Raw genomic sequence first — 12470 nt, 5'->3', positions numbered from 1 at the left:
CCCCAGGTGCCACGGCTTGCAGAGCCCCATTGGGGCCCCTGCCATCTGGGGAGGGGGCTGCCCCAGCGGTGCCCCCCCCGGCTCCCCACCCCCAGTGTCCGGGGGCCGCCCCGGCGGTGCCCCACCCCCAATGTCTGGGGGCCGGTGCCCCCCCCGGTTCCCCACCCCCAATGTCTGGGGGCCGCCCCGGCCGTGCCCCCCCCGCTCCCACTCCCCTCCCGGGGCCCTGGAACAGCCGGGGGGGGGGGACCCGACCCCAGGAGCCACCCCGGGTTTTCCCCGGAGCCCGGTGCATGCCGGGATAGGAACCCTCCGCCCTGGGGCGCGGGGCATGCTGGGAACGGAATCCCCAGGGCTGCCCCTGGCCCCCACTGCGCATGCCCGGGAGGAAGCTCCCTGCGCTGCCCCCTCCTCTTCCTGGCACGGGCTCCGCTCCGGAGGGGGGAGGGGCCGCCGCGAGACCCCCCCGCCCCGCCATGAGCCGAGGTAGGGCCCGGCCCCCCCCCCGCGGGGCTCCGGCTGCTTCCGGCCCGGCCCGGGGGGTCCCGTGTGCCCGGCGCTGCAGGGACACGGGCCGGGGGGGTCCGGGGGCAGCGAGCCCCGCCCGGGGGGTCCGTGTGCCCGGCGCTGCAGGGACACGGGCCGGGGGGGCCGGGGGCAGCGAGCCCGGCCCGGGGGGTCCCGTGTGCCCGGCGCTGCAGGGACATGGGCCGGGGGGGCCGGGGGCAGCGAGCCCAGCCCGGGGGGTCCGTGTGCCCGGCGCTGCAGGGACACGGGCCGGGGGGGTCTGGGGCAGCGAGCCCCGCCCGGGGGGTCTCGTGTGCCCGGCGCTGCAGGGACACGGGCTGGGGGGTCCGGGGGCAGCGAGCCCGGTCCGGGGGGTCTCGTGTGCCCGGCGCTACAGGGACACGGGCCGGGGGGGTCCGGGGGCAGCGAGCCCCGCCCGGGGGGTCCGTGTGCCCGGCGCTACAGGGACACGGGCCGGGGGGGCCGGGGGCAGCGAGCCCGGCCCGGGGGGTCTCGTGTGCCCGGCGCTGCAGGGACACGGGCCGGGGGGGCCGGGGGCAGCGAGCCCAGCCCGGGGGGTCCCGTGTGCCCGGCGCTGCAGGGACACGGGCCAGGGGGGCCGGGGGCAGCGAGCCCCGCCCGGGGGGTCCCGTGTGCCCGGCGCTGCAGGGACACGGGCCGGGGGGTCCGGGGGCAGCGAGCCCCGCCCGGGGGGTCTCGTGTGCCCGGCGCTGCAGGGACACGGGCCGGGGGGGCCGGGGGCAGCGAGCCCAGCCCGGGGGGTCCGTGTGCCCGGCGCTGCAGGGACACGGGCCGGGGGGTCCGGGGGCAGCGAGCCCGGCCTGGGGGGTCTCGTGTGCCCGGCGCTGCAGGGACACGGGCCGGGGGGGCCGGGGGCAGCGAGCCCCGCCGGGGGGGTCCCGTGTGCCCGGCGCTGCAGGGACACGGGCCGGGGGGGTCCGGGGGCAGCGAGCCCGGCCCGGCGGGTCCGTGTGCCCGGCGCTGCAGGGACACGGTCCGGGGGCGGCGAGCCCGGCCCGGCGGGTCCGTGTGCCCGGCGCTGCAGGGACACGGGCAAGGGGGGTCCGGGGGCAGCGAGCCCAGCCCGGGGGGTCCGTGTGCCCGGCGCTGCAGGGACACGGGCCGGGGGGTCCGGGGGCAGCGAGCCCCGCCCTGGGGGTCCGTGTGCCCGGTGCTGCAGGGACACGGGGCGGGGGCAGCGAGCCCGGCCCGGCGGGTCCGTGTGCCCGGCGCTGCAGGGACACGGGCCGGGGGGGTCCGGGGGCAGCGAGCCCGGCCCGGGGGGTCCGTGTGCCCGGCGCTGCAGGGACACGGTCTGGGGGCAGCGAGCCCGGCCCAGCGGGTCCGTGTGCCCGGCGCTGCAGGGACACGGGCCGGGGGGGTCCGGGGGCAGCGAGCCCCGCCCGGGGGGTCTGTGTGCCCGGCGCTGCAGGGACACGGGCTGGGGGGTCCGGGGGCAGCGAGCCCGGTCCAGGGACACAGTCCGGGGGCAGCGAGCCCGGCCCAGCGGGTCTGTGTGCCCGGCGCTGCAGGGACACGGGCCGGGGGGGTCCGGGGGCAGTGAGCCCGGCCCGGGGGGTCCGTGTGCCCGGCGCTGCAGGGACACGGGGCAGGTGCAGCCTGGGGGTCCCCGCATGCCGGATGGTCCCGGGGTCACAGCAGGCTGCTGGGACTCGGGACCCCAGGCTGCCGGCCCTGGCTTTGTCCCGTCTCGCCGGATGGTGGCTGGTGCCTGTGAGATGGGGGGAGGGCCCCAGGACCCATAGCCAGGCAGCCCTATGGGGGAGTGGAGCCTAGTGCAGATGGCCCTGGGCCTCCCTCCTGCCACCTGCATAGATTGGAAATTCCCTGGGGGCCGGGTTGCAGCTGTGCATGTACAGTGCCTGGCACGGGGCATCAATGCCATCCCAGCCTTCTCCCCAGCTCCCCCCTCCTTGGGGCTGGGGGGTGGGTGCATTTGTCCGGCTGCGCGGGCGACTCTCTCTAGGGTACCGGGCCCAGCCGCAGCTGCCAGACCCCGGCTTGGCGCTGCCACCCTGGGTCTGAGCTGGGGGCCTGCAGCATGGGGCTAAGGGCTGCTGGGCTGGGACCCCGTCGCTCCTGGCCTGCAGGAGGCGGGAGTCCCGCAGCTGGTTCAGAGAGGAGACAGCAGCCCTGGACCTTTGGGGTCTGCTTATTTAGCAGCTTCAGCCCTGTTTTCTCTCGCTCCCGGGTACAGCGGTGCCGCGGGCAGATAGTGCCCCTCCCTGGGCCTTGCTGGGTGCTGACAGACGCTGTCCCTGCAGGACCCTGGGACCCCACAACCAGCCTCTGCTGTCCCCATACGAGTCACTGGGCCTGACACTGAAATGCAGCCACCTCTGGGGTGGGATGTGGCAGCTGTTTTAACCCTCCCCATGTGGGGGTGGGGCGGGAAATACTATTAATTGAGTCTTCCTGTGTTTTTATCCTATGGATCAGCCTCAGAAATATGGACTTCCAGGGCCCCAATCCTGGCAGCGTCCCTTGGCGTGGGGGGCATCATTTCTGGGGCGCAATTAGGTTGGGTACATGCCACGTCTTTCAGGCTGTGCCGAATCCCAAAGGCAGAGCTGGCCTCCCCTCCCAGGCCCCTCTCCTCGGCATTTGGGCAGAGAGAGCCGCACGCCGCATGAGTGTCCCGGCTTCCCGCCTCTGAGCTCTGTGTCTCCCAGCCCCTCGGTTTGCATTTTGAGCCCCAGAGCTAGCGAGAGAATCCCACCCCGTCGCAGCCCCGGGAGCCTGGGGTAAACCCTGTCTCTCCTGCTGCTGCCCAGCCTCAGGCGGCTCGGATGGACCTGACTGGCTCACTGTGGGGGCCAGTTTTGGAGGTTTCTGGTGCATTTCACAGCAGAAACGCTGCTGAGCTGTGGCCCTCGGGAGGCAGGTGCTGGGCTCGCCGGGGAGCCCCAGTCCTCCCGCAGTTGGACCCCGCAGCACCAGGGCGGCTCCCTGAGGCCACTCGAGTGACACCTTCCCATTGCGGGAGAAGACACGGCCCCTACATTGACCTGGGCGCCTCTTTAGCTCACCTAGGTGAGGGACAGGAGCCAGGATCCTGGGTCTAACCCTAGCTGTGGGATTGGGGGACTAGTGGTTAGAGCAGGGGGCTGGAGCCAGGATTCCTGGGTTCTCTCCGCAGCTCTGACTGTCTGTGTGCCATCTGACTAAGCCCCTTCTCTGTCTGTGTCCCCATCTGCAGCCCGGGGGTAGCAGTGAGTGTCCCTGTGCCCGGGACTCAGCGCTGCCCTATGCCTAGGAGCTGAGCCCGCCAGGCACAGGCCTGGGCTCAGACCTCGGCAGGGAGGAGCCAGGTCTCTGCCCCGTGGGTCATGGGGGCTGTTCACCCTGCTGTGGCCGGCACTGAGGCCGGACCCTCCTTCCCTTCTTCCAGGCGTGGGCTAGTATCGGCCGTGGCGAACTCGCAGCTGTGGAGGACGGAGCCGCCGGCGCTTCCCGGGCAAGGGAGCCCGCCATGAGCGCAGGAGGGCAGCGTGCGCGCACTTAACGCCAGCATGTTCGCAGCCATGAGCAGGTAGGAGCCAGGCCCGGCCCCCGCGCCGGGGCCTGGGGGGGATTAAAGGAGCCAGCAGCTGTTTGCCTGCTCGCTGCAGGGCCCAGGCAGCGGTTAATAGGTCAGGCGCAGCCGGGGATTAACGGGGGCTGGAATTACAGGACTCTAGGGTCTGGGGGAGCATGGGGATGAGAACATGCAGGCTTCTGACGCCCCTCACTCCCGACCCACAACCCCTGCCAGCCCAGCCCTGGGCTCCCCCCAGCTCTGCCGGTGCCCCTCACTTCTAACCCGCAGCCCCTGCCAGCCCAGGCCTGGGCTCCCCACCCCCAGCTCTGCCGGTGCCCCTCACTCCCGACCCACAACCCCTGCCAGCCCAGCCCTGGGCTCCCCCCAGCTCTGCCGGTGCCCCTCACTCCCGACCCACAACCCCTGCCAGCCCAGCCCTGGGCACCCCCCAGCTCTGCCGGTGCCCCTCACTTCTAACCCGCAGCACCTGCCAGCCCAGCCCTGGGCTCCCCACCCCCAGCTCTGCTGCTGCCCCTCACTCCTGACCTGCAGCCCCTGCCAGCCCAGCCCTGGGCTCCCCACCCCCAGCTCTGCCGGTGCCCCTCACTTCTAACCCGCAGCACCTGCCAGCCCAGCCCTGGGCTCTCCCCCAGCTCTGCTGGTGCCCCTCACTCCTGACCCGCAGCCCCTGCTAGCCCATCCCTGGGCTCCCCACCCCCAGCTCTGCCTGTGCCCCTCACTCCCAACCCGCAGCCCCTGCTAGCCCAGCCCTGGGCTCCCCACCCCCAGCTCTGCCGGTGCCCCTCACTCCCGACCCGCAGCCCCCTAGGCGTCCCTGTGAGCAACTCCCTGGCTGTTCCCTGAGGGGAGCAGGGGGACCCCTTTCCTTGCTCAGATGGTTCCTGCTCCCGGGAGTCTTTGGGCAGCTGGATCCAGCCCCGCCCCATTCCATAGCCCCTCCCACTTAACCCCTCCCACTGGGCCCCATAACGCCTCCCCTTGGTGCTTGGGGGGGCGGTCTATCCCCCCCGCTAACCCGGCACCTCGGCAGGTATCCGAGCGAGGCTGGGGCACAATGAATGGTGGTGATGAGCCCGCTGGTGGAGATCCAGGTGGGTGCCCGGTGGCTGTGCCTGTGGGCTGGCAGCGGAAGGTGGAGGAGGGCGCCGTGCGCTATATCAGGTAGGGCTTCCCCTCGGCGGTGGCACCGCAGCCCCCCCCCCCCCCCCGGGACGGGCCCGGCAGCCTGCCCTGACCCCCTCCGTCCTCTCTCAGTCCTAGTGGCACGAGTCTCACCTCGCTGGAGCAGACCCGCGCCTACCTCCTGACAGACGGCACCTGCAAGTGCGGCCTGGAGTGTCCGCTCAACGTGCACAGGGTACTGCAGGGACCAGGGGCCGGGCAGGCTGGGGGCCAGGGGGCTTGGAGCCCGGGCAGGAGGACCTGGGGCTCAGGCAGGCCGGGGGCCAGGGGGCTTGGAGCCCGGGCTCGGGGCCAGGGGGCTTGGAGTCCGGGCGGGAGGACCTGGGGCTCAGGCAGGCTGGGGGCCAGGGGGCTTGGAGCCCGGGCAGGAGGACCTGGGGCTCAGGCAGGCTGGGGGCCAGGGGGCTTGGAGCCCAGGCAGGAGGACCTGGGGCTCAGGCAGGCTGGGGGCCAGGGGGCTTGGAGTCCGGGCGGGAGGACCTGGGGCTCAGGCAGGCTGGGGGCCAGGGGGCTTGGAGCCCAGGCTGGGGGTCAGGGGGCTTGGATCCCGGGCGGGAGGACCTGAAGCTCAGGCAGGCTGGGGGCCAGGGGGCTTGGAGCCCAGGCAGGAGGACCTGGGGCTCAGGCAGGCTGGGGGCATGATGCCCCTGGGGATCTCATCCTCCAGCTTTCCACTGACTGGGGGCTGCAGCCTGGGGGGACCCAACTCCAGTCCTGGGGGGTTTTGCCCCATGTGAAGGGGCCTGGGACGGGCACTACCAGGAGACACTGCCCTGGGCTCGGCTTCCTTGTCCTCCTTGGCAGCTGCTGCAGGTCAGGAGTGAGGGTCAGAATGGGCAGGGGCTGGGGACGTCCCCCCCCCCCCCCCAGGTCTGCCGGTGCCCCTCACTCCCGACCTGCAGCCGCCTGCTAGCCCAGCCCTGGGTTCCCCTCCCCCCGAGCTCTCCCAGTGCCCCCCAGTCCCCAGGATGCGGCTGTGACGTCCTCTTCTCCCCCCGGCAGGTTTTCAACTTCAGCCCGGTGGCCGTGGTGGTGCCGCGGGGAGGGGCCGGGGCCCAGGGTGACCAGGACATGACCAAGCTGTGCAACCACCGCCGGAAAACCGTCGCCATGGCCACCCTGTACCGCAGCATGGAGAGCGCCGCGCCCCTGGGCCTGCCGCACCTGGGCCCAGGTAACAGACAGCCCGGGCCCCTCCTCCCCCTTAGCCTGTCTGTGCTTCCCCCCCCAAGAGCCCCTCATCTCCCCCGGGCCCCTCCTCCCCCTTAGCCAGTCTGTGCTCCCCCCCCTCAGAGCCCCTCATCTCCCCCGGGCCCCTGCTCCCCCTTAGCCAGTCTGAGCCCCCCCAGAGCCCCTCATCTCCCCCAGGCCCCTGCTCCCCCTTAGCCAGTCTGTGCCCCCCTCAGAGCCCCTCCTCTCCCCCGGGCCCCTCCTCCCCCTTAGCCAGTCTGAGCCCCCCCAGAGCCCCTCATCTCCCCCAGGCCCCTGCTCCCCCTTAGCCTGTCTGTGCCCCCCCAGAGCCCCTCCTCCCCAGGCCCCTGCTCCCCCTCAGCCTGCCTGTGCCCCCCCCCAGAGCCCCTCCTCTCCCCCAGGCCCCTGCTCCCCCTTAGCCTGTCTGTGCCCCCTCCAGAGCCCCTCCTCTCCCCCGGGCCCCTCCTCCCCCTTAGCCAGTCTGTGCCCCCCCAGAGCTCCTCCTCCCCCCGTCCCCGGACTCCTCCTCCCCCTCAGCCTGCCTGTGCCCCCCCCCCCAGAACCCCTCCTCTCCCCTGGGCCCCTCCTCCCCCTTAGCCAGTCTGAGCCCCCCAGAGCTGCTGCTCCTCCCCCCCAGGCTCCTCCCTCCGTCAGCCTGTCTGTGCCCCCCCAGAGCCCCTCCTCTCCCTCAGCCTGTCTGTGCCCCCCTAAAGCCCATCCTCTCCCCCGGGACCCTCCTCCCCCTTAGCCAGTCTGAGCCCCCCAGAGCTGCTCCTCCCCCCCATACCCCTCCCTCCGTCAGCCTGTCTGTGCCCCCCCAGAGCCCATCCTCTCCCCCTCAGCCAGTCTGTGCCCCCCAGAGCTGCTCCTCCCCCCCAGCCTGTCTGTGCCCTCCTGGCCCATCCTCCCCCTTGGCCCATCTGTGCCCACCCTCCCCCCGGGCCTGTCTGGACTCCCCCAAGGCCCATCCTTCACTCCTGCTCCTCCCCTGGCGCTGAGCCCCCCCACGTTTGTTGCAGGGGCCGGACTGAGCCAGATGTATCACTCGGGCATCGCCAGCCGCCAGCAGCCAGCGCCTTTCGGCAGAGCGCCCGGCCCGGAGGGCGAGGGTCCCGGCAAGCCCCAGCCCGTGGAGAAGGCCCCAGCAGATCCCTGCCTGGCCTGCCCCAGAGACCGTCCCACCGGCACCCGGCCCAGCCAGGCGTCGTCCTTCCCACGTCACCACAGCGCCCTCTTCGGGGACGTCTTCCCGGCCAGGACGCCCTGCGTCAGCTCCTCCGACGGCGCCTACCCTGGGCGCCCGGCCTTCCCCCTGCAGAGCTTTGGCCTGGAGCCCCTGGACGCGGCCCCCCGGCCCTTCCCCCTCGGCTCCCCCGCCGGCCTCCCCTTCCCCCCACCGGACGAGGTGGTGCCACCTGCTGCCCCCAGCCCACTGGGGAAGCCTCCGGTCCCCGCCACGGCGCCCCCCGAGGGGGCCCCCGCCTGGAGCAGCCGCGCCTGCCCACTGCCCGCAGGCGCCTCCCTCGGCAGGCTGGCAGCCTCCACCACGCTCTCCTCCGTCTCGTCGCCAGGGGGCAACGCCGAGCTGTCCCCCCAATGCTCCTGCCCCTCCTCCACCTTCTCCGAGCCTGGGGGGCCCCCCCAGCCCTGCAAGGACGAGGCGCCGCCCAGCAATGCCTTAGCCAACCAAAGCAGCAATAACCCACCAGTGCCCTTAGGCGCCGTGCCCGAGGGCAGGGGGCCGCCCGGCTTCCTGGGCTTGCCCCTGAGCCAGCTGCTTCAGCAGCCGGGTGCCCCCTCCTTCCCCGCCAGCAGCCTGCTGAGCGCGGCTGCCAAGGCCCAGCTGGCCAGCCAGCAGCGCGCCGACGAGCCCCCCTCTAGCACTTTACCCGGGCGCCTGCTGGGCTCCAACGTGCTGCTCTCCGTGGTGGGCGGGCGGGCGCTGCCCAAGCCCCGGCGCCAGCGCCGCGCGCCCACCGTGCTGCGCCTGCTGAAGGACTCGGGGCAGGGCCCTGCCGGGCCGGAGGAGGCCCCCGCCCACCGGGCCCGGCCGCCCCCGGGGGGCGCCCCACCACCCGGAGAGGCCAAGGGCAGCCCCCTGGCCCCTCTCGCCCCCAGCCAGCCGCTGTCGTCCCTGCTGAGCCTGCTGGGTGCCCAGCCCCCTGGCCTGCCCCCGCTGCCCCTGGGCGACAGCCCCCCCAGCCTCCTGCCCTCCTTCCAGGATGTCAACAGCCAGCTCCTCAGCCTCTTCAGCCAGCTGGCCTCCGCCTCCTCCGACCTGGCCTCAGGGAGCACCCCCCAGCCGAAAGCGCCCGCCCCCAGCAGCCCCGCAGGTAGGGACCCACGGGGGGAGGGGCGCCAGCTGAGCTGGCTCGTGGGAACCCAGGCAGGGCTTTGGCTGAAGATGCCAGAGCCTCACGGTGGGGGTGGGGGGCAGCACCCGCCCGTCCCCTCTGACCCAGCCCTTCTCCCTTGCAGGTGCCACCGTCTTGCCAGCCGCCACCAAAGCAGCCTCGGGCTCCGGCCCCTGCAGCGGCGCCGGGGAGGGCAGCCTGGGGGGCCAGCGGGGCCTGCCACCCCTGGCCCCCGAGCCCTTCCCCTTCCTGGGCCAGGAGCAGGTGCTGCCCTTCGGGGGCTTCCTGCCCCCTGGCCTCCTCCAGGGCGGCTTCCTCGGCTCCTTGCCCTTCTCCCTGGCCCTGAGCCAGCCGCAGCTGCTGGGCTGCCCGGGGCAGGGGGAGGCGCCACTGCCCACCCTGGGCCTGCCGGGCGAGCCCGAGGGGCAGGTGCTGCAGACCCTGCTCATGGCCTCGCTGCTGCAGAGCCAGCCTCAGTCGCCCCTGCTGCCCCTGGGGGGCCTCGGCCTGGACCTGCTCCAGCAGCCCGGCGGCCTCCTCCCGGCCCTGCTGCCCCTGCCTGACCCGCCCTGCCAGGGGGACCTCCCAGACGGGCCCCTGCAGCCTCTGCTCTTCCCGGCGCTGCCCAGCTCACCCGCCGTCTTAGCTTTAAACTCGGCTCTGCTGGCAGCCGGCCTGGCAGCCCCCGACGCCCAGGTAAGGCCGGGCCCCGGGGTGGGTGTCTCAGTGCTGGGGGGGGGTGGCAGGGAAAGAAGCACTCGGCCCCCCCGTGGTCATCCAGCAGGGGGCACGTCTGGGGGTGTGGGGGCATCACCTCAGCCCTGCTCTGTTTGGGGGGCTGGGGCTGTGGGGGGCTGGGGGAGGCGGGCGTTATCCCAGCCCTGCTCTCGGACCTGATGCTACGTTCTTTCTCCCAGCCTGGCGTCGCCGGCTCTCCCATGGCACCTACCTCGACCAACACGACGCCCGCGACTACTGAGGCCCCTGAGCCCCCTGGCGCCTTCGGCAGCGCCCCAGTGCCCCCCAGCTCCTCCGGGAGGCTCCACCCGCTGCTGCCCCCGCTGGTCAGCCCGCTGCTGAGTGCTGCGCTGCTGGGTGAGTGGGGCCACGTTCGCTGGGGGGGTCCCCACCCAGGACTCTGCCCCTCACTGACTCTCTTCCCCCCCAGCTGACCTGTCGGCGCTGGGCCCCCTGGGGGCCGCCGGGGGCCCCATGCTCCAGAGCCAGCCGCAGCTGCTGCCTCCTGCCCTGCCAGCGCCCCTGGGCTTCCAGCTCTTCCAGGGCCAGCCCCCCGTGCTGAGCCCACTGGGCAGCTCCAGCCCCCTGGCCTGCCTCCTGCAGGTGAGTGCTGGGCTGCGTGGGGAGGAGGGGGGGGCTGTGTTTTGAGGATGGCGGTTTCGGCAGCTCTGGGTGGGACATGTGAGGCAAATAATTTAGCATATGCAGCCAGCTAGGCCATTAGCTGAAGCCCCTCCCAACAGTGGACGGTTTGGGGGCAGGTAGAGGGGTGGGGTCCCCCTTCCTGCCAGAGCCTCAGGAGGGGGGAGTGCTGGGCCTGCCCCCCTCACGGCTCTTCCGTCTCCTCCCCTGGCAGCTCAGCCCTGGGTTCAGCGCCCCCGAGAAGCTGGCGCCGGCACCGAGCGAAGGCCCCTCCTCGAACCCGCCCAGCGTCCCGGAGCCCGAGCCGCCGGCCCCCTTCACCCCCTTCTGCATGGACGCTGCCCCGCCTGCCCTGCCAAGTGCCTTAGACTCCCCTGCAGTGCCCAGGGCCACAGACTGCCTGGCCACAGGCCCCCTGGAGCCGGCCAGGCCAGGCCAGCAGGGAGCGCTGGGCTTTGCCACCCCCGTGGGCCAGCTGGAGAGAGGCGCCGCAGGACCCCCCTGCTCCAGGACCCCCCTGAAACGGGCCCGGCACAGCGGGGAGGGGCTCAATGGCAACATGGCCCCCCGCAGAACCAAGAGCGCCCGCCGTGGGGCCAGGCGAGGCCGTGGGGCCTGGGGGAGCCGGCGGCACTTCAATGGGCAGGCGAGTGAGCCGGGCGAGAAGCCAGCACCCTCGGGGCACCTACCCCACCCGGCCTGGAGGTGCAATGGTGAGATCCCGGTGCCAGGCACGGCCAGCCCACTTGCCCCCAGCAAAGCAGAGGAGATAAAGGTATGGAACGGGAGGGCCCCTCTGGGCAGGGCAGGGGCCCGGGCGGAGCCTGGGGGGGAGCTAGCGCTGTGCCCGACCCAGCCACGTCCTTTGTCTTTGCAGGGGAACCCTGGGAGGCTGCGCCCGTCCCGCCGGGGCCGGAGGAGGAAGGTCAGGTGAGTGTGGGGGAAACCTGGGATCCCATGCCCCCCCCCCCATCCTCCCAGGCAGGTGCAGTCTGCTCCATTCCCTCCCCCCTGACGTGCTCTGTCTTTGCAGCGCCCCCCAGCCTAGCACCCGCCTGGAGACACCGCGAGCGAGGGGCCCAACTGCTGAGCCAGGCTCCGTCCCCACTGTAAGTGCCACCGCTGGGCGGGGGGTGGGACAGGAATAGGTGACCCCCAGGGGCATCTGTGCCCCTCTGTCTGTCTCATTCAATGGGCGAGGGGCTGAGCCCAGAACAAGCCCGGGTCCTGACTCCTCTCCCCAGGGCGGGTAAGTTTGCCCCAGTTCGGGGCATCGATCTAGCAGCACCCTCCCTTCTCACCCCACAGGAGGATGGTGCCCCCGGGCGGCGCCCCCGGCCTGGCCGCCCCGCCAAGAACCGCCGCAGGAAGCTGGTGACGTAGCCTTGGCCCAGAGGTACCCAGGGGAGGTGAAGCTGAGCGAGGCCCAGCCACCCACAGCCAGGAACGAGCCCCCGCTGGGGGGGCCCTGTGGACAGTGGGGGGCCCGGAGCAGGTGCCGTTGCTGGCAATGGGCACTTCCCGCTCCACCCAGCAGGAGGCAGTGCTGGGCCGCGGCCTGCCAAAGCACTTCTGAAGCCATTTTGCAATGCAGTGACATGCCAGGGAGCCGTGGCAGCGCTACGGGGGGGCACGAGCCTGTGCTGTCCCTAGACTGGGGCCAGGGCTCCCAGCTGCTGCCATTCTGCCCCCCCACCGGCATCAAGGCTGGGGGGGAGGGCTCCTCCCCTACCTCAGGCCTGCGGGTCTCAGCAGGGCCAGGAACGCCTCAGGGGTTAGCTTACCGCACGTCCCGCTCACCAAAAACCTCCCTGTGCCCCTCGCCAGGGGGCAGCCCCCCCGGGCAATGGTACAAAGCAATAATCGTGGCCCCAGCCCGGGCAGGGGCAGGGCCTGGGACGCCGGCTCAGCCATGGGGCACCGGGGGGGCCAGGCCCCAGCCTCCTTTCTCCTTGTTTTGAACTCCTCCGAGAACACTCAGGTCCGGCGGCTGGCGGGGCCCGGCCGCGTCGCCAGCGCCACCCACCCACCCACACTACGCGCTCCCAGGCTGCTGGTGGGAATTATGCAAAGCGGGGGCTGGGCCCTGCCCCCCCTCACCGACAGTTGCTTTTGTAGACGCTGGAACCGGCGCTTTTCCATGGGAGCCACTTAATTTAACAGCTGGGGGCCAAGCGCCGCTGGCTCTTCCGCGGGGATTTGGGGTGTTTTGTATCAATTATTAAAATGTGTATTTAAAAGCCTGTGGTGTGTGGTGAGTGCCGAGCCCCCCC

At 72.5% G+C, this 12470-nt stretch overlaps 1 protein-coding gene across 1 annotated transcript; it reads left to right on the top strand.

The window, feature by feature from the left end:
* The first annotated feature begins 2061 nt into the window (after nt 1-2061).
* Nucleotides 2062-12439, top strand: MBD6 (methyl-CpG binding domain protein 6). Its single transcript, XM_030554332.1, has 12 exons — nt 2062-4081; nt 5121-5251; nt 5345-5447; nt 6275-6446; nt 7483-8796; nt 8942-9513; nt 9735-9912; nt 9986-10158; nt 10412-10972; nt 11075-11127; nt 11231-11306; nt 11506-12439. Exons 2-12 carry the CDS (start codon nt 5145-5147, stop codon nt 11578-11580), a joined length of 3384 nt encoding a protein of 1127 aa, XP_030410192.1. The 5' UTR covers nt 2062-4081; nt 5121-5144; the 3' UTR covers nt 11581-12439.
* The last annotated feature ends 31 nt before the right edge of the window (nt 12440-12470 follow it).

This window comes from Gopherus evgoodei, chromosome 3, assembly GCF_007399415.2.
Source record: "Gopherus evgoodei ecotype Sinaloan lineage chromosome 3, rGopEvg1_v1.p, whole genome shotgun sequence".
Classification (NCBI taxonomy): Eukaryota; Metazoa; Chordata; order Testudines; family Testudinidae; genus Gopherus; species Gopherus evgoodei.
This window is presented reverse-complemented; position numbering and strand designations above follow the sequence as displayed.